The 21,422-nt window shown below is 43.3% G+C and overlaps 1 protein-coding gene across 9 annotated transcripts in view; it reads right to left on the bottom strand.

The window, feature by feature from the left end:
* Window positions 1-10,066: 10,066 nt before the first annotated feature.
* The window catches only part of HECTD1 (HECT domain containing E3 ubiquitin protein ligase 1), a 66,863-nt gene continuing 55,507 nt past the window's right edge, over window positions 10,067-21,422 (bottom strand). For 8 of the 9 annotated variants that reach the window (XM_015415200.1, XM_015415195.1, XM_015415193.1 and 5 more), the window contains 12 exons: window positions 21,077-21,259; window positions 20,550-20,760; window positions 20,382-20,467; window positions 19,538-19,665; window positions 18,717-18,918; window positions 18,196-18,333; window positions 17,481-18,088; window positions 16,273-16,351; window positions 16,067-16,160; window positions 13,606-13,756; window positions 11,592-11,736; window positions 10,067-11,053 (listed from right to left, as the gene is read on the bottom strand). In XM_015415200.1, coding sequence (XP_015270686.1) covers window positions 10,916-11,053; window positions 11,592-11,736; window positions 13,606-13,756; window positions 16,067-16,160; window positions 16,273-16,351; window positions 17,481-18,088; window positions 18,196-18,333; window positions 18,717-18,918; window positions 19,538-19,665; window positions 20,382-20,467; window positions 20,550-20,760; window positions 21,077-21,259 — 2,163 coding nt within the window. In that variant the 3' untranslated portion in view covers window positions 10,067-10,915. The remainder of the gene's footprint in view (window positions 11,054-11,591; window positions 11,737-13,605; window positions 13,757-16,066; window positions 16,161-16,272; window positions 16,352-17,480; window positions 18,089-18,195; window positions 18,334-18,716; window positions 18,919-19,537; window positions 19,666-20,381; window positions 20,468-20,549; window positions 20,761-21,076; window positions 21,260-21,422) is intronic. The other variant, XM_015415197.1, reaches the window with a different exon arrangement.

Here is a 21,422-nt window from a genome sequence, read left to right on the forward strand (position 1 = left end):
GGAAGATAGTTTACGATTGGCTAAAACACCAGAAGATAGAATAATATTTAGTTAATACTAGTTTAAAGTAACAGATTGAAAGTAACAGATGGACTTTTATTTGGAATTTATGTATAAAAGTTGACTTATGTATAATTTTGATGTGAAAGGAAATGTAATTATGAAAATAAATGTATTAAAAAAGAAAAGTCCCAGGCCATCAAATGGAAGGTCTTCCACATAAGATCTAGTATCCATGGGCAGATTGACTCTGGCTGCCTGGAGTTTGTCTTCTGGGAGGTGGGTCAGAAGTTCGGAGAACCGTTCCCAGAGAGTATATTGATACCTATTCATGCAGGCCAGGTAGTTAGTGGCCTTGACTCCCAATGCTCCTGTGGAGTAGAAGCGTCTGCCAAAGGCATCCAATTTCTTACCTTCCTTGTCAGAAGGTGCAGAGTGTGTCCTCTTGGATTTAGAGGAAGATGTTATCACCATCGAATTTGGCTGAGGGTGCGAGAATAGGAATTCGGCATCTGCCTCTTGGACCCTATACATGTGGTCCAGTCGTCTCGTGGACACTGGGGCTGACGAGGGTTTTAGCCATGGTGCCTTTGCTGCCTGCAAAAGGACTGAAGACATGGGCAGTGCCAAGGTGGAAGAGGTATCAAGCTGGACTATATCAAAAACGGCATCTGTTGCCTGCGGATGTTGCTGGACGACAGAGAGGCCTAAAGAGTGGGTCATTCTTTTGACTAAATCTATGTATGACGTAAGGTTGTCGGATGGGGATATGGGTAGGTCCTCAGCGACATACATCCTGGTTGGGAAAGTTATGGTCGGGAGAGGTATGAGCTTCAGATGCTTCCGTATCAGAGTCTTCTTCCATGGAGTCAGAGGAGTCTTGGTGTGGTATTTGGACCGAAGTATCCTCTTGACAAGCTCTAGGTTTTGGTGGAGCGATCTGAGGGTTGGGAGGACGACTTGGTTCCAGACTATGGTGGGAAGGGTCGTCTGCATGAGGACGAGACAGAGATGCCGAAGGTCTCAACTTGTGGGGCGACCTCTATCTATGAACAGAGTGGGACGAATAGCGATCCCAATCAAAATAGCCCGCCGGAGTCAACCACGGTATGGATGGTGGATAAGCCCCGTACAAGTACCTCAACTGTCGTTGATCCCAAGATATCAGTGGTGGAGGGGGCAGGAAGACTCGGGGGGATCGACTTCTGGACCGGGGATGTCTGGGAGACAAAGCAATAGTCTGTCTGTGAGAACCGTCCCTGTAGTCTCGGTCGTCGATATCGACAGATTGGACATGGAGACGCGGAGGATGACGTTGCATACTGCAAGAAGCGTGTTGGTACCGACGTGTTTCGACATCAGGAGCCTCCGATATCATCGATGCCGACAAAGTAGAAGGAGAGGGAGAAGGCTCAGCACCCATTTGGTGACTTAGGAGCTCTACCGTCTCAATGTTGGAGTAAGGACGCTCCACTTGTTGGATGGGGGAATCCAATAGTTGGATGCTCAGTATCGGTGGAGGGACTTGGGCCTCTGATATCGATACTGCCGTTGGAGCGGGAGGCACTGTAGGGGCATCACCCAGTGCAGGCACCGCTTCTCCTTCTTCGCTGCCTTAAGGGACTTAGAGGTGCCCTTCTTTGTGGACTTGTGATCCTTACTTGCCTTGGCCTTCTTTTTGATTGGCATGGAAGCGGAAGATTGTGCCGTCAATGCCAGGAGCTTTGGTGTCGGGCGGTCAGCATCGGAGGCAGGTCTCGATGCTGGAGCTGTCGATGTTGATAGTCTCTCCTCCATCGCTGATGTAGGAGTAAGGGCCGATTCAAGCAGCGCTACTTTAAGGCGCACAGCTCGCTTTTTCCGCGTTTGATTAGAAAAACGAGCACAGTGACGACAGGACTGGCCTATGAGACTCTCTGAGACAAAAAATGCACACGGTTGGAGGGTCAGGAGGAGCAAGTTTGCTGCTGCAACCGTTGCACCTATTGAAAAAGCCCCACTTCTTCTCCACAAAAGAAAGCGAAGAAGAGGGGACTTCTGAGGGGGGGGGATAGCCCGAAGGCCTGAGGTAATCGTAGACTCCCCCTCAGCAGAAAATAAATGTTTTTTAAAGTTTTTTTGAAGAACAAACAAATAAAAAGAGAAAAGAGAGGAAAATTAAAATAAGGAAATAATTCCTAAGAGCTGTGAGGCGAAAGCCGTAAGCAAACCGATCTGACCGATGGTGGGGTTCCTACGCATGCCCGAGGGACTGGGCGAGAAAATTCGTTAAAAGAGCTTGCTACAGCACTGATCGATCCAGCGCGTGCGCACTAGATCCTGTGGGTGTGAAGCACAGAGACCACGTTCGATCCAGCGTGTGCACTAGATCCCGTGGGTGTGAAGCACAGAGACCACGTCGAAGATCCTTTATTTCCACAGTATGAGGTAAACAATAACACAGTAAAAGGGGCAGTAATTCTAAACTAGGATGGCAAAGTTATTTCTCAAGCAATTGTGATATTTTTCTATAATACAAGTGTGCACATGTTAAGACATGCCTGGAAAGACGAGGAAGTTTGAAAGCTGGATGCACATAGTTTAGCACGTATGTTAGGATTGCCACCTGAACAGATGTGAAATAAGGAAAATGTTGTGAGACTGTAAGAAAGTGACACCTCACATGTGTTGGAATATTACCAGTACTTTATTAGAATATTCTACCTTTGAGAAGGAGAACAAGCTTGTCATGACTTGTCAGAAACAATACTCCTACGTAAGCTTAGAAGAGCATATCCTATAGATACTGGCAACAACAGTTATGAAGTTTTCACTGTTCCTTTAAGCATTCTTATGCTGGTGTCCTGAGAAGTTGACACTTGCATACCTGCTCTAAAGATGTGATCTCTAGTCCTTTAGTCCCTGAATGCAAGTCTGGCTTTGGTTGTAGCTGATGGATGAGGGGGTAGAAGAACAGCATTCAAACAAGGAACATGGGCAGATAAGTGAACTCCATCTTCTTCCCACTGCGGCTTTAGTTTTAAGATCACTTTTTGCAGCTATGGTGCATCTCTTCCAAGGGATTTTCTACTAATACTCACTGAAGCACAGTTTCGTGAAATAAGAAACAGGTGGGAATCCTAAAGTATGACGGGGGAAAATATTCTCTGTACACTTGAATGTTTATTGATTTAGGGAAGTCATATGCCTCTTTCCAGAGGCTTGCTTTGGGAGGCTAACAAAGTAAAACAAAAAACTCATTTGTAGGTTTGGTAAACAGCAGTTATCCTCATTAAAGTGCAACTGTTCTACTTTGGGTTCCGCTTAAGGTTGCAGCATAATTATTTGATTTATGGAGTAAAAACTTGTTTATGAATTGAATACTCTTCTGAAGTTAGTCTATTCCTATTTAGTTCTTGTCACTGGTTATTAAAACAAATACCCTTAACTTTTAAATTATACAGATAATGTTCAAACTGGATAGAGTACACATTATTTTGGATGAAATGGTGTTAAATGGATGTATTGTAGAAACCAACAAGACCAGAATTCTTGCACCTCTTCTTGTCCTTGACAAAATGGCTGAAAGCTAAAAAGACCAAGCCAGCAAAGGATATATTTGCACAACATTCTTCAAATATGGACAGTTAACTCCTGAATATTCCAAAGACTGGTATTGCTGCTAGCATTGTGAATGGTCTAACCTTTCCTAGGTTAAAATAGGCCAATACAAACAAATCCAAACTGTTTATTCACACTTTGCTTTAAGATAACAAAAGTTTAATCAATATAATGGTTGAGGGAATTCTGTTTCACTGTATCTGAAGAAGTATACTTGCGCACAAAAGCTTATACCTTAAATAAAATCTTGTTGGTCTTGAAGGTGCCACTGGACTCGAACTTTGTTCTACTGCTTCAGACCAACACAGTTACCCACCTGAAAATGTCATTCAATTTGGGACATAAATGGATCCTTAAGTATGTACTTTTCTCTCTTTGCTTTCTGTAGGATAATCACACAGGAAGCTGCCTCTAATTGAGTCAAACCATTGGTCTATCAAGGTCTATTCTGACTGGCAGTTAGGGGTGTGCAAAAAAATCGGTATGCTTCCAATTCAGGTCTACTTGGACCCCCAAAATATTGGTATTCCCAAATATGCCCGAATCCCTATATCTGTACTATATTGGGATTTGGGTAAATATTCCAGAAACCCAAATTTATTTGGCTTCATTATACTCTATGGGGACCAAGCAGGGAAACCAAAAGGGATCAATGAATTGGCTTCCAGCCATCTCAGCTTAGCAGCGGCCTTCTAGCCACACCCCAGAAACCCGAATTTATTTGGCTCCATTATACTCTATGGGGACCAAGCATGGAAAGCAAAAGGGATCAATGAATTGGCTTCCAGCCATGTCAGCCTAACAGCAGCCTTCTAGCCGCACCCAAATAAAAGCATGACCAAGGGAGGGGCACGACAATCCCACCAGTTCCTTCTGACCACTGCCATCAGTCTCAAAGTAATAAAAAAGAGAGGACCGAAAGCAGAGGGTAAGGAGGGCGGGTGGTGTGAATACACCAAAGTCCAGGTGGGTCAACAGAAATCCGAAGATTACCCTCAAGTCCGTAGGGGGCGGTAAACCCAGAAACCCAAGGTAAGACAGGAACTTCTTCCACTTCCCTTCATAGGAAGTGCGTGTAGATGGCTTACAACAGTTCAACAGGACAAGGTCTATCCTGTCTTTGAGCTGTGCTAGGGAATCCTCCACGCTGTTAGAGTACATTGTGGTGAAGCACTCGGCCCTTCTGAGCCAGAAGGAGATCTGGTGCTGGGGGAAACTGTATGTAGGTGGTTCCTGGACATATGGAGTCGAGTCAGAAGCCAGTGTTGACGTGGTCACCAAAGCATCACGAGGATGCACTGAGGTTGTTCTTTCATGATTTTGTTGATCACTTTGGTAAGTAGAGGAATTGGTGGGAACAGGTACATGTGCCTGTGGGACCAAGGGAAAAGGAGACTGTCTCCCAGCGACAGTGGGTCCTGTCCAATGCTCCCTCTAAGCTGTGGAGTCTTGTGAGCAAAAATTCTGTTTTGTGAGCTACCAGCATTAAAGTTGTGAGCGAGCCATTTTGGCTACTGCACAAATTAGTTTGCTCTGGAGCCATCCTTCCTGAGCTCAGACAAAAATGTGTGAGCCGGCAGCTAAAAAACTGTGAGCTAGGTCACACCAACTTAGCTTAGAGGGGACACTGGTCCTGTCCTGCCCTGGTACAAAACAGACGACACTTCGCATTCTGACACGTTGCAAATGCATTTATTTCTGGGCGACCCCATCTGCAAAAGATTGGTTGGAGGTAAGATCAGTTGAGTTCCCGCTTGTGAAGGGATGCGCTTCCCCTGTTCAGAAAGTCCGCATGCATATTGAGTGATCCGGATAGGTGAGCAGCAATGAGGAACATACCCCAAGATTGACATTTGGTCCAGATCTCCAGGGCCAGTCAAGAAAGTCCCCTGGACACTGTCCCGCCTTGCCTGTTCAGGTAGCACAGCGCGGTGGTGTTGTCCATCAGGATTGCCACCGTACAGTGAGCTACAAAGTGGCGAAAAGACCTTAGGGCATACTGGATGGTGAGCAGTTCCAGGAAGTTGATGTGTTTGTAAGCCAGATGAGGTTCCCATTTAGTGCCCACACATACACCTTGGAGGTAAGCTCCCCATCCCCCACAAGGATGTATTTGTGGTAAGGGTCAGTTTGGGGCTGGGTGTATGAAATGGGGCTCCCTGAAGGAGGTTTCCTGGTTTTTCCCACCACTGTAGGGAATGCAGCACCTGCAAAGGAAGTACAAATCGTTGAGATTGGAGCTGCCACTGTGGATGGAAACATTTGAGGAACCACAGCTGAAGTGATCTCATCTGTAGTCTGGCAAAGACAAGCACCACTGTGGTGGCAGCCATCAGACCCAGGAGCCATTGGATCTGCCTTGCGGACACATCTCCCTGCGTCCTCAATAGGTTGATGAGGGTGATAATGCCTTGAGAGGGAGAAAGGCTCAGCAGACAGTTGAATCCAGAATTGCGCCGATAAATTGGACTCTCAATGAGGGGAGGAGCACTGACTTTTTAAAATTCACCTTTAAGCCCAACGCATCTAGGGTGGCCAGCGTTAAATCGATACGGTTGAGCAGTGTCTCCCTGGAGCTTGCTATCAACAACCAATCATCTATGTACGGAAAAATCCACACACCCTGAAGGCGAAGAAATGCCACGATGACAATCATCATTTTTGTAAAGACTCTGGGTGCTGTCGAGAGTCGAAAAGGGAGGGCTTTGTACTGAAAGTGGCCCTCTGTGACTACAAAATGCAAAAACTTACTGTGGGATGGGTGGATAGTTATATGAAAATATGCGTCTTGCAAGTCCAAGGTTACCATCCAGACACCTCTGCTGAGAGGGGGGGGGAATACTTTGCAATGTTGTCATTCTGAAATTCTGGTAAGAGATAAACCAGTTGAGTCCCCTGAGGTCCATAATAGGATGGAGGCTTCCGTCATTTTTGGGGACCGTAAAATAATGGGAATAGAACCTGTACTGACGTTGTGTTGTCGGGACTGATTCTATAGTGTCCTTTTGCAGAAGGTTCTGGATCTCTTCCAGGAGCGTACTGGATGGTGGGGTAGGTATGAAGTTGGGGGCCTCGGGTATCTGGATAAAGTTTATTAGGTACCGCTTCTCAATAAAAAAAAAGTACCCACTGGTCAGATGTTATTCACTGCCAAGCAGCCAGGCAGGGAGACAGGTAGGTGGGGGTGGGACAACAGGAGTCAAAGGCTCTGCTTGGGGCCTTGGGAGTCTTAGTCCTATGCTAAGAGACGGGGGAGAATTTAGGTTTGTATCCATATGGACGGGAAAACACAAGGGAGAGTGTCGCCATTGTGCTTCTGGGGATGACTTAGATGAGGGCCTGCGAGACCATAGCTTGTTCCAGGATTTTGCTTTGGATAGTTTAGGAGCCGAGGTGATGCCTAAATTCCATGACATTTTAATGCTTTTGTCTAGGTCTTGCAGGACTGTATCAGTGGTAGCACTGAAGAGGCCCTCCCCCTCGAATGGGAGATCTTCAATGAGAGTCCTGGTGTCCTATGGTAAAGCCATGTAGCGCAACTAGGCATGCCGTCGGAGGGTAACTACTGAAGTCAGCGTTCTGGCTGCTGCATCCAGTGTGTGCTTAGCTGCATTGAGCTGGTGTTTGGCCAAGAGCATTCCTTCTTTTTGAATTCTACGAGCCTGGCGGTTAGAGTCCTCAGGGAGGGTTGCAATAAATTCAGACATCTGCTCCCAAAGAGCAAACTGCTATCTCCCCATACAAGCCATATAGTTTGAGGTCTTGATGCCAAGTGCTCCAGCAGAATAAAATTTCTTCCAAATGAATCAAGTTTCCTTGCTTCTTTCTCAGAGGGGGTGGAATGACTGCATCTGCCCTTGGAGGAGGAGGTGACTACGACCATGGGACTTTAGCCGCCTGAAGGAGGACTGAAGTCAACGGTAAAGCAATTGGGGTAGAGGTGTCCATCTGGACGATATCAAACACGGAGTCTGTCACAGCAGGCAGGGGTTGTACCGTAGACAGAGTGAGTGTGTTAGCCATCCACTTGATGAAATCTCCATAGGATTTTAGGTCTTCCGAAGGGGAGATCATCGCCCACTTGTTGAGGTGGTGAAGGTTTCACCAGAGGATCGGGGGGGTTGTCCCGATTGGGAGGATGTGTCGGGAGAGGTGGAGTGTTCAGACGGTTCGGAAAAAGACATAGGTAATATCGCTGTGAGAAGGGAGCACTCACTGGAGAAGACCCTGATGCTGGGAAAGATTGAAGGTCAAAGAAGACGGGGACGGCAAAGGATGAGATGGTTAGACAGTGTCATCGATGCAACGAACATGAAGTTGAGCAAACTTCAGAGGACAGCGGAAGGCCGGAGGGCCTGGCGGGAGCTGGTCCATGGGGTCGCAAAGAGTCGGACTCGACTGTGCGACTGAACAACAACAAATATCGGTGTTGATGGAATCAGGTTCGATGGATCTTTAAACTGGAATTGTCGGATGTGAAAGTTTAGGAGGTTTGCCCGTCAGCCTTGACGGTTGGGGCCTCACAAACTCTGGCATCGATGGAGGATCTTGATACCAGGAGAGATGGGAAGAGGTGGACTGACGGTCTCATTCCATTGGTTGGGGTGGGAACCACGGCATACTGCCCAAAAATAGATAGGCCCCATACATGTATTGCCACTGCCGTTGATCCCAGGAGGGCGGTGGATCAGTGCCAATGGCCATTCTCGATCAGCAGGTCAGAGCTGTGAAGGACAGACAAATGCTTCGGCTCCACGGTCAGAGTGTAGGCTTTCAACACTAGAAGACCGGGAGATCTGTGTTAAGTCCACATCGCGCTCAGAGTCAGTGAGTTGGACAGGATGCAGCAAAGGACGCAGCACCGTGTGGGTGCTCTCGGCTCGAAGAGTCAAGTGAAGCAGCCCCCGTAGGATTCGGTTCCATGGCCCTCCAAGGGGTCAGCGGAATTTGTGCAGGAGGAGTTTTCCTATGCTTTTTATGTTTGACTGACCGATCGTCCTTGCCCTCCCTGCATTTTTTAGAGGGAGTATGGGCTTCGGACTGAGATGTCTGGGCCAAGCGTTTTAGCATCGGGCGGTCGACATCTGCGTGAGTCGGTATCGGGGACAGTGCAGCCGTTGATGCTGAGGGGGCAGTCAACATTGACGCATGCCCTAAAGTGTCCTGAGAATGTCAAGACAGTGTGTGACTGCAATAAAAAAGGCCAATGCTATGCTGGGGATTATTAGGAAGGGTATTGAAAACAGATCAGCCAATATCATAATGCCCCTATATAAATCAATGGTGCGACCTCATTTGGAATACTGTGTGCAGTTCTGGTCACCACACCTTAAAAAGGATATTATAGCTTTGGAAAAAGTGCAGAAAAGGGCAACTCGAATGATAAAAGGGTTGGAACACTTTCCCTATGAGGAAAGGTTAAAGCGCTTAGGGCTCTTTAGCTTGGAGAAAAGACGACTGAGGGGTGACATGATCGAGGTTTATAAGATTATGCATGGGAAAGAGCAGGTAAAGAAAGAGGTACTTTTCTCCCTTTCTCACAATACAAGAACCCGTGGGCACTCCATGAAATTGCTGAGCGGTCGGGTTAGAACGGATAAAAGGAAGTACTTCTTCACCCAAAGAGTGATTAACACATGGAATTCACTGCCACAGGAAGTGGTGGCGGCTACAAGCATGGACGGCTTCATCTTATGTTCTTATGACTCTGTGACTACAGATTTATTTCCTTTTGGACTCCGTCATTTGGTTGTATTTTTTCTAAGACCGTGTGTCCCCCCCCCCCGGCCTATGGCCAAGAGGTGGGGTTTCTTTAAACGGTGCCTTAAGTGCAGTAGCAAAATCCCCCCCCCAGACGAACAGTTGCTTTGTCTTTTGTGCCTCAGGGAATTGCACCGAGTGGACTCTTGTGCTCATTGCGCAAAGTTCTTGAAGCAGATGAGGAAGAACAGAGCTGCCAGACTTCGTGTTGCACTTTTGGAGTTAGCGCTTTCACCGATGTCAAACAAACAAGAAGAAAATGAAGAAACTTCGAAGAAAAAAGAGGAATAGGCCTCAAAGCCCAAATTTTTACCGACCGAAGCGGAGAAGATCCTACCATTGCGGCAGTCAGAAGAGAACTGGCGGGAAGAGAACTGTTGTGCCCCTCCCTTAGTCATGCACAGTGGGGCCGGCGCGAAAATCCTTTTTGCTTTTCAAGAGGAACCAATTGAGGTCGGTGCAGGTGCACTATATCCCAGAGGTGTGATGCACAGAGACCACGAAGAAGATCTCATACATGCCTGACATAATTTAGGTATTTGGACATAATTTTGTAATTTATAGGAGAGTTTGGAAGCAGGGTTGTGTAGTGCAATACCAAGTTTAAAACATTTAAGCTAATGAAACAAAAGAACTGAGGGCACTATTCAGCATCCTAACCCAACAGAAAAAATGGTAAAAAGTTAAGAGACTGATTCTGTACGCTGCAAACATTTTAATGATTATTGTTGAGCATACACATTGGAAATCTTTTTTAAACTTCAAACTGCAACAAGTTAAATAAATGTTTTTAATATACAAAGAAAGTACAACCCAAAGTAAAACTTACTTTAAAGTGTGCCTTGCACCAGGGACCAGTGTCTCTTAAAAGCTTTATTGTTGAGCTGCGCGCACACCACACACTCGCACACACACGCACACATGTAAGGATTTGATCTTTATAGCAGGGCATTTAGAAATCAAAACATATTCCCACTGGTTATAATAATAAAAGGTTGTGCATGATTATATGCAACCCTCCCCCCTCCCCAAAACTACATACTCCATAGTGCAGGCACCATTAAAGGAAAAAACGAAAGCTTGAGATGCCCAATGACTAAGTTTTAAGGAAGCAGATTTCTGACAAGTTAGCTTAAAGCCAGCAAATAGGGATCAGTGATGGCAACTGTAGTGTACTGGGTATCAAACGCTAAACTTTACACAAATACACTGTTAAAAATCTTATATCAGCGAACACTGAAAAATCTGCAGATCTGCTCTTTGGAACAGTCAAATGCTTGCTTCAGCTTCCGATTGTGCAAGCCCTTGAAGCAATACACAGTGTTCTCACCTTTTTTTTCCTTGCTGGATGTGTAATTTCACTGGGATTTGTTTTGTCATTAGCAGCTAACAAAATTATTCCACGTGTTTCCAAAGCCTCATGGATGGGGGGAAAAGGCAAGTCTCAGTCAGAGCACACAGCGTGGAGATTGTATTTTCTGCACATAAAACACAAGAGGCTTCACTAGTTATCAACTCAAAAACCAGGTTGTGATATTCCAAGTTGCATATCAACTCAGTTGAGATGGAAGCCTTTCTCCATGGTAGCAGCTAGCAAGCGTTCTCGCATAATTTCTTCAGAGGAATATTCAGGCAACTTAAGGTAATGCACACAGGTATTCACAGATGGGTAACTTGCATCCGTAGCATCAACCTGCAAAAATAATCCACAAGGTACTTCTTTAAGAGAGCAGGGAGTATGCAACATGCTTCCATTACATTTGAATATTCTAAAGAACCATTCCAAAAGAACAATCCTAAGACTTTCTGCAACAACAAATAATTATTTAGAACTGGATCTATGAAACTCCTTGGCCGGGTTCCCTGGAATCACAGCACAGAAATTTCATAAACGAACACACACACATGTGTGCACGTGCGCATGCACACAGAAGGTGACATTAAAGTGGTCACCAAGTGGTAGCTGTCTACATGGAACCTATTCTGGTGGAGAAGATTTCATCATGCACGTAACAAGGGTTTCCAGGCCAAGCCATTAAAAAGAACAGGATCTGTAGAGATTGTCATCAAAGGCAAAGTCCCCTTGTGGAATAAAAACAGTTTTTTGGATCAGTGCTGAGTGAACAGAGTGACTCTATTCTACACGCCAAGTCTTCCTGAGGACATTACAATTATGCAGACTCTACTTGACCAAGCAGCTTTGATTGCAAGATCTTAAGGAATGTCCATACCTTGCGTACAACAGTAAGACGGGGGTGAAGGTTAGCCAGACCTCCAGGGGGAAGTGTTGAACACTCAGTTGTGAACTTCAGCAATGCTTTTCTTTCATCCGAAGACATACCACACAAAACTCTTACAAATCTCAGGAATCCAGGGCTAAAATGAAAACAGCCAAATATTACACCCATACAGATGTTAACTCTTCTTACTGCATAATCTGATCAGCTCTGAACTACTCTATGAGCAAGTATCTGATTATGTTTTAATTGGTAAAAGGAATGCAATAGTTCTGCATATTACAGTGGTTATTCACCTGTCTACTATTCATTATGCTGGACTGTGGTATCTAATAAACTGCAAGCACCTGCTTCAGAAATTGTACAGCAAGCAATAGATGTGTTATCACAACCGATCCATAATGATCTGGAAACTGAACAAATGGCTTTAATACATAACATTCCAAGATGGTTGGCCTCAACAAAAAGTAGCAATCAAACCTAAAAACACTTCTTTATCATACTTTTTCGTTTTGTTGCTTAGACATAAGATCTTTGTCAAGTATCACATGGCAAAACAAATCACTTCTCCTATTTGCCTCTAATATGCTGGAATGAAATAAGTTTATTTGCTTCCTTGTTTGTGTGATCAAAGCCAACTTGTTCCTTTTCCCTGTTCCAAAACAGACTATGAAAAGAAAGGGCTGGTTTCAACTTAGGACCAAACGTAACACTAGGATTCAGGTCATCTGAAAGCCAGTCCACACTGTGCTACTGTAGGTTTCTCTACGTGGGGCACACCACAGAAACAAACCTTGGTCTCAACTCTATTCTCACAGCACTCAGAACATTGTGTGACCTGATTTCTAAGTATGTATATTAATACTCCTGTGTGACCTGTCCTTGTTGTGATTTGAGCTCAAAAAGAAAGAATGATTGTGGAATGGAAGTATACTCAACTAGGCATCAGTCCAACAGAAGAGCAGCTTAAGTTGGAACAAGTCTCCTTAGGGTGGAGGAAGTTCCTCCAGCCCAGGGTAGGATGCTGCTAGTATTCAATGTAAAAATGTACAGCAATCCCAAGTAACATGGCAAAATAAAGGAAAGCAGTTTTCCTGTCTGTGGATCAAACACAACTACAAATACCCTGATTTTCAAGTCCTGTATTATTTTTCTATGAGATCTTAGCTGGAGAAGAAACTCCAAGCCATTTGTTTACTGCTATTACAACTAATGGCCAAACTAAGTGGTCTGATCAACAGTGATTTTTAAATTCACTATACAGAGGGGTCACTGTTCTTTTATAGTAGAAAACATCTGACAGCACCCTCAAATAAGTCACTATACTGAGTCAGTCAGCTGGCACCTCCTCCATACCTTCATTTTTGTCACTGTGGCAGATGTGGGAAAACCTGCTCACAGGAAGTCTTCAGCCCAAGTGGTTTCATAATGAAGACTGAGAATTCATAATACGAATATCTGACCATACAAGGTGATGTGCAAGCATTACCTCAAATGAGAGACTATACTTGCCTGTCACCCACGGAGAAGACAATGTCACATGCAACATTTATAAAAGGCAAACAATGCAAAAGTGAAGAACCACTGATAGGGGGACGGGGAGATTTGGGGTCTGTTTAATTTTTGATTTTAAACGGAAAATGTTTTTAACTAGTACTGTAAGCTGCCTTGAACCACAAGGATACAAATGTTTCAATAAATAAATATCCGTGTGTTGACATTATCTACACTGGCAAGTCTGTCTTAATCTCCTTAATACTTTCGTCTGTTTCCCTGTCCTCCCATTTATTTAGAAAGCAGCAGTCCCACCACACAACTGTTTGCTTTGAATTATGACACATGTAATCTCTCACAATCATAACAGATACCATTGCATCAGATATGCTTTCTCCACATTTTTTTCAAACAATGTACTCTTTCAGTGTCAACCACCCATCATTTTATAAGACCGTGGGATGGATGTAGTAGAGGTATAATACCGCTAAACTTTTATCTATTAGAAATATACCTGTCTCGAGTGTAGCCAAGTTTAGGTTCTGTGTAATTAATTATATCTTCAGCTGCCCAGGATGGTGACTGATTTCCACAAAGAATCATCTGAACTTCTTCATGGCTGAAGGAACTCAGCTTTTCCATTGGAAAGACTCTGTTAAAGCCATCTTGAGATTAAAAAAGAATTGTAACACCAAATTAGCTGAGGACAAAGTTACATTGGAAAATTATTCCTAGAAAGCTCAGATTGCTTCCCTATATCATCCTCTAGAGCAGCGGTTCTCAACCCCTTTGGTGGTCGAATGACCCTTTCACAGGGGTCGCCTAAGACCATTGGAAAACACAAATTTTCGATGGTCTTATGATAGCAACAAGAACAGCAACAAAAACATGAGGAACTGTATTAAATGGTCACAGCATTAGGAAGGTTGAGAACCACTGCTCTAGAGGATGGGTCGTCTAATGTAGGGGTTATACCTTCTGATTTCAGACAACAGGCTACTTTTGATTTCTTATTGATGCAATATATGAAGCATATACGGAAAAGCTCCCAGCAGCAGCAGCAGAATGAGTGAATTCACTTGGTGAGCCAGCACAATACACTGTGTAGTGTTGGAACGGACTAGCAAACAAAAATTATTATTCAGTTGTTAAACAAACTGTGGACATTCAGCAAGTTTCCACATCTCACGCTAACCTAATTCACTCACCTAATGCAATGACAAAATAAAACCACACTACTCCAGGCTTCTTATTAGACAAAGAATGGAATACAAATATGAATAATAAACTGTTCACTGGCAGCTGAGCAATTCTGGGGTCAAAAATAAATCCAATACAACACAGCTAGAAGAGTACACAATAGATTTGGGCAGACTGATCATTTCTGGAAAAGGTAGAAAACTACTATACTATGGCCCCGGTCACAAGGGCCGGATATCGCGGGGGGGAGGCATGGCTAATTGCCCCGGCGCAGATTGATTCGCGATTACACGATCAGACACGCCGGCGGCACACCACGGGTCCTTCCCTTGGCGCCGGCGGGTAAACGAGGGACCGGAGGGGAATGCCGCGTGCCGGCGTGATCACACCACGGGCATCTGGAGGCAGCCCGTGGCAAACGTTTACTAGTACCTTGGAGGTACTAGTTTTTTAATGCGCATTGTCGACGGTAAGCCACGGGTGCGCTCCACTTCCCAGATGTTGGGGTGTGATCGCGGCCGGATAATCCGCCCACCTTCTGTGCCTCTCCCGCAACAACTTTGCCGTGTGACCGGGGTCTATGTTATTTTCTTCATTCATTCTCTCTCAAATGGACAGTTGAAAGTTGTGGGTTACACAAAAGCTGTGTTAACACTAGGAAAATACTTCTCATCTCCCGATCTGTAATTATCCTGCGTTCAACAGGACTTCTGGGAAAAGTATGTGAAAAGGCACGTCATATCATCACCCTACAGATACCCGAAAACCTTAGCTGGGAGATGCTGACAGTTACCTGGATCCCTGAAGCTTTTATGCCTCCATGATGCCTTTTCTAGTCCAGCATCTTAACTAGGGATGGACACGAACTGGCTCACAAACCTTTGTTTGTGATGAACTACAGTATGGCCATGAAACTCCATGAACTTTTAAGGCAGTTTGTGGAGGCTTGTGTGTTCATGGGGAGCAATTCCTGCTTTCTCCTCCCCGTGAAAGCCACCAAAACATCCCTGTAAAGGCTGCCAAAAGATCGAAAAAAACTGAGCCGAGGGAGCAGCCTGCTCCCACGGCTCAGCTGTTTCAACCTCAAAACAGCTGAGCCTGCTCCTGCGACTCAGCTGTTTAAAGGGGCTATCTTTGGGAGCCCCTGGGGCTAGCTGCCCAAGAAAGCCCCTTTAAACAGCTGAGCCACAGGAGCAGGCTGCCCCATGGCTCAGCTGTTTCAGGCATGAGCCCAGTCTGGTTCTTATGTGAGACAACTAGGTACGTGGTCTGGTTTGTGGTTTACCCACAAACCACGCATTTTTGTGCTTTGTGCCCATCCTTAATCCTAACACAGTCGTTTGCTTCAGAAAAGCAAGCCTTTTAATCCCTCGTATGTTCTTTTTGCTATTTACATCCTTCAAAGTATATTTAATACATTCAATGAGTAGCTAAGATGCACTAATCCTCTCTGATGCCTTCATGAACAACAATTTGGGGGAGGAAGTTTGATCAGGAAAGGGTTGTTGAGAGATCAAGTCTCTTTCAGGAACATTCCCGAAGAATCACACTAGCATGTCCAGCTTCTACTCTCATGTCCTCACTGACCATGCCACGATTCCAGAGATGGGAAACGGAGAAATAGATGCATGCAACAAGGAGAAGGAGGGCTTCCCTACCTTGTAGTTTGTATGCCCCCCCAGACAGAAACATTCCATTTTTAATTAACTGACCAGTATTTCCTTGATAGCAGAGAACTGTGTCCCACCCCAAACCAAAATCCTTCAGCTACCTACCTCTAAAAGCATCCATTTGCTTCCGTACACCAGTGTGCATGCAGAAGTCAAACATCAGGTCCACATACTCCTCCGCATTATCTATAGTTACCAACTACAACAAAACATATGTTGGTAGTCAGAGTGTGTTCACATTATAGCACAGAAGAATTTGAAAGAGGGATGAAATTACTATCCCGCTCTCATTTTACAATTTATTTCTATACCTCATCTTCACCACCGGGCTTGAGATCCACTGCTGTAAAACCATACACTCTGGATGAAGGGCAAAACTGGAAATTCAGACTGCAAGAAGAGAGAAGTATTAATGTAAAAACATACAAGTTAAAATTCACTTTTAAAGAAGACAGATTATTAAAATACACACAACTTAGCTTAAAACCTTGCAATTTAACTGCTAGAATTAAAGGAGGGGATGCTGAACAGAGCTTGAATGTGTCGGCATGGCTTCAGGGACTCAGCCTTAAACTCAAACTTTTTAATAAGCCACTTTTCCATTGCCTCTGAATTATTTGATAAAATCTCAAAGTCATAAGTATAGAAAGCTATGCAACAGATTTTACCCTAAGGCCATACTTGCAATACTAACTTCAAAGACTGCCATCAACAGTTAACTGTCATTACATTTTGAATATCACAGTTCCTGTATGACATCCTGAGTAGCAGTATCCCAAAGGTGATTAATTCACTAGGTTGTATCCTATCACTCTACTCAGATAAGCATGCTAAGGAGATTTCCTTCAGTGCAAGAGGCTGTTCCTCCAAAGGAAGTATCTTCTCTTAGCTTGAGTGGGGTGGTGGGATATAACACAGTGGCAGTACCAATTTCTTAAAAGTATTAAAGTAATAACCACAGAACAACGAAGTGAATGTGAGAAAGGCACAAAATGACAAGCATGACTTTGGAATGAACTTTTATTTTCCACTCTAATCATCCTTGTCCGAGGCCTAAAGTTGCACAGAATCTGAGACTATTTCCATGGTGGTTCTTGAACTGATTTTCTAAAAAATCCAGATTACCCTTTAATTCTGCATTTGATACAACAATACAGAAGCTTGTATCTTAGAGACATCTTGGAATCAATTTCACTTTGACAGTGGATGAGGTCTACAAGTCAAGGGCAAAATGAGTTTAGGATTTATCACTGTATCTCTAACATGTGGGCACCTCTGCAAAGAGCTCTGCACAAAGACCAAATGTGCATATTAAGGATCTCAAAAAGCTGTAGTTTAAGATCAACCTGTAGCATTACTGGTCAAACTGAAATATCATCAGAGCACAGGAAATGTTATAAAATCTACTACTGTGGATTTACATTTTCCAAGCTGATTGCAACATTTTCTTAATGGGCATACGAATTTCTTATCCCACAAGATCACCATGCAGGTAACAGCAACAAAAGAATATCATTACCCTAAATCTTCTATACTCAGCGGAGGTCCAGATCCTGATGGATTCTTCATCATGAGTTCCTGCAATTTGGTATTTTTTTCATCTTCTGAAAGTCCTTTGTTGCTTAATATTTGACGTCTCTTAATTGCAAGATCTTTAATTTCTTTTAAAAATCTTGCTCTGTGAGGGTTCACCAATTCAAAGTCCTCCCAGGTTAAAATCCCATTAAACCATGCTGGAGGTTTAGGTTTTGGTGGATCAAGAATAAATTCAGATTTGGAATCTTCTTCAAAACTTCCTACTGAAAGAGAGTCATGCCCCTCTTCCGTAGAAGCCTCTGACTGACTTTCAGTGCAGTGCAAATCTCTGTCACCTCGTGACTCATAAATCAATTTACTTATATTGCTTTTAATGTCCCCCATGCACATGAGTTTAAAGAAAGGCTTAGAAATGGGCAAGTCCACCAGTCTGTTGTCCTGGATGCATTTGGCTAAGAAAATCCCCAGGAAGTGAAAAAGTTTTGTTATTCTTTCAAGTTCATCACTATCCTGTGGGAATGGAGCAGTGAAGAGTCCACAAGATCGTTGTACATAGTATCCAGGTGGTTTTAATCCACCACCAATGTCAACCTATTTAAAAAAGAAATAATAGGAGAACTTAGATGTGCTAGGTTTTTAAGAGAGTTAACAGCAGTAATTATCTTGGCTTTTTTCCTGAATGCAAACATAAATTATACCTGACGCGACTCATCATCTGGAAAATCATCATCACAGAGCCATGTTCCCAGATCTGTCCTTTGGAATTCTGCTGCAACCAGTGCGTAGAACTCCAAGGTGGGTCCCAATCCTGTTCCCTCTTCTCCCAAAAATTCAACCTGCAAGCCAGAGACCATAACAGTACATGCAGTTACTGGTTTTTATTACTTGTGTACAGCCCTGTAGAGCCTACTGTATAATAGTTTCATAGGGTAGCCATGTTGGTCTTCAGTAGAACAGCTAGACTGGAGTCCAGTAGCACCTTAGAGGCCAACAAGATTTTGGGGGTATAAAGCTTTTGGGGAGCTTTGACTCTCAAAGGCCTATAACTCCAAATTTCTTGTTGGTCTCTAAGGTACTACTGGACTCAAATCTAGAACTCAAATAATAAATATAGTTCTAAAATAATTGTGTAACATTTATTATTGTATAATATTCATTGTATAACTGTGGACAGAGAGTCGCCATTTTGTATTGCAGTTAAAAAAGAAAAAACATTTACCTCTAGAACTGACTTTCTGTCCGCATGAATCTGCATGACGTTTTCTGCCCACTCCATCAGGGATTCACCACGTGGAACTTTCACTCTTTCATGTTTAAGGCGCCCAACTCTGAATTCTCCTGGATCATCTCTTCGCACTGTACTTGTAGTTCGTGTCCGCTCCACAGTAGCCTCACGTCGATTCTGTAGCCACACTATTGCTCTGGTAACAACAGATACATGGCTTCTGAGCTCCCAACAGAGATACTGATTTGGTGAAACCTTTATTAGGCAAACTTGTGCTGGCATAATGCATCAATCAGCTTCTAAGATACAAGTTTCCAGAGCTTGCAACAGAAGTTGGTCTAATTAAAAAACCCACCAAACTTTATGGTTCTTTTCTCAGGACCAATGCAACAACCAGCACAAATTCTGTATGTACTGAAATTGTTGATAGTTGTACAAACCACAGCATTTAATCCTAGTTGTTCTTAGTGTATGTTTTTCATTATTTTGAGTGTCCAAATGTATCAGAATACCCCACATTAGTAGAATGGTAGTTGCCCTCTCATTTCTTTATACAACACTGTTTCTGTCACTTCTGGAAAATGTGGACCAGATTAGACAACCTATGCAAGGCAGACTGTTTCCATAAATCTCAACACTTGAGGTAGATATATATTCTTTAATTGATCTAACATTCCTTTATTTCACATGTTTTGGCAACAAATATTTGCATTTCTATACATTTCCCTTAGCCTGCATAGCATTAACAAACCACTGTGCATTAGTTTTTCCATGTAGAAATAAATTTACTTTATTAAACCTGTCAAGTTCCTTACCTTGATGCCCCAAATGCTGTGCAGGTGAAATATAACTGTCTAGTTTCAAATGGAATCAAGAAGGGGCACTTGCTAGTTATCTGTTCACACCAGTCTGGTAAGGCTCCACTTGCCAGTGCCAATGGCTCCTGTAATTTAATATACAAGCAATTTAACGAATGAAGTCCGAGGAGCAAAAGAACCAGATAGAATAACAAAGCAGCTATTTATCAAGAGAACGTCTGCAGATGCAACTCATGAAATCACTTTTCATGCTCTTCTTTAAAACGCATGTTGGCAACTGAATGGCCATAATTAAATAAAAAGCAGATACTACTTCAGGTGGCATAACAGGCCTCAAACACTGAACTGTAATTTTGCTGTTTTGCTCTTGCAAGGTACTGTTTCGAAGAAATGTTAAAACTTAAAATAAATCATGCTATTTAAAAAAGGCAATTCTGATTTTAGTTTTTATGATTTGCATCTCAGTGACTTATTGCCAAGCAGGTTCACGTTTTAAAACTGTTGAACTCTATGTTTTCACTTGGTTTTTGCCCTTTTCCACCCACCAGCCCCTTCCTCTGTGTTGCATGGTGGTAAATGGATTTGGGTGTTGTTGTTTTTTAATTTCCAAGGATGCACAGTGTGACATGGTGACATAGGTAACATTGGTAAGCAGCTTTTAAAGCTCTGAAAGTTTCAAAATTAGTTTGTGAAGCAGCACATGAAACGTGGAAAAGGTATACATGAAAGACAGTAAAAAAACCTTCACACCTTTTTAGAAAAAAGACCACAGCAAGATAATCTCCAATAAAGCTGAAAGGCCATTAAAAATAATCTCTCAAGAATGAACTCGATAAATTACCTCAATCTGCTGCAAGATTTTTGTAGTGATTTTTTTGCTTGTGAATTCATCTGGTGGAAAATTAAACTGAAGCTGTTCATCTCCTTCTGAAATCAACAACAGAGTTATCTTACTGCATGTTAGTTCTGCAAGAGCCTTTTAGGAGAACATGTGTTAAACTCCACTGACCTTCTTGAGCTGTTCGAGTGGAATAAGGATCACTTGCAACAATATACAAAATGCGAAGCAACTGCAGGACATCCTCTACTCCACAGGAATTCTGTCCACTACCAGCTTTGGCTTGAGGTTGCTCTTTTCCTGAACTCAGAATGTCAGAGTTCTGAAGCGTAGAAATAGCTCCCTGGCTCAAGCTGGATTTTGAGCCATGTTCACAAAAATCCTGTATAATTAATCACACATACTATGTTTTTGGTTAAAATGACAACGTGCTTACAAAATGTCATTACAAAAATAGCCTGTAGGATGCAAACCATTTAATGCTTAGAATGCTGTTAGGTACTAATGCTTTTAAATGCATTTATCAAGAAGCATACAAGAGAAATGGAGCTGGTAAACATATGAGTGGCACATGGATATATTTATCCAGAAAGCAGTTTCATTAGTCACACATCAAACTGCTCTGTCAGGGCCCCATCACAATGCAAAATGAAGCACAGACACTCCCCAAACCAATACTTTTAGATGCGGACATATACCTTGTATGCAGCTATGAGCTGGGAACAATTTCTGTTTTTCCTAATGCTTTTATTAGTGCCGGTTAATTTCCAGTGGCGCAGAAAGGCTGAATCCGCATTCTTCTGCAGGTAGGTTATCAAGTCATTCTTTGGTAATTCATCAGTGCCAAGGTACTGTTCCACATGCTCTACTGACCAGCAACCCTACAACAGGAACCACCAAATGTTGGTCTTTCCTGATTGTAAAGTTTCCAAGATTTCACATGCATTACACATATTTCTTTAGAAACATGCATTTACAAACATTCTTTGTCATATCTTCGATAAATAAACTACAGTACTTTTCACCAAAAGCTGCTGTTTACTG

Source organism: Gekko japonicus, unplaced genomic scaffold (genome assembly GCF_001447785.1).
Source record: "Gekko japonicus isolate JY-2015 unplaced genomic scaffold, Gekko_japonicus_V1.1 scaffold83, whole genome shotgun sequence".
Classification (NCBI taxonomy): domain Eukaryota; kingdom Metazoa; phylum Chordata; class Lepidosauria; order Squamata; family Gekkonidae; genus Gekko; species Gekko japonicus.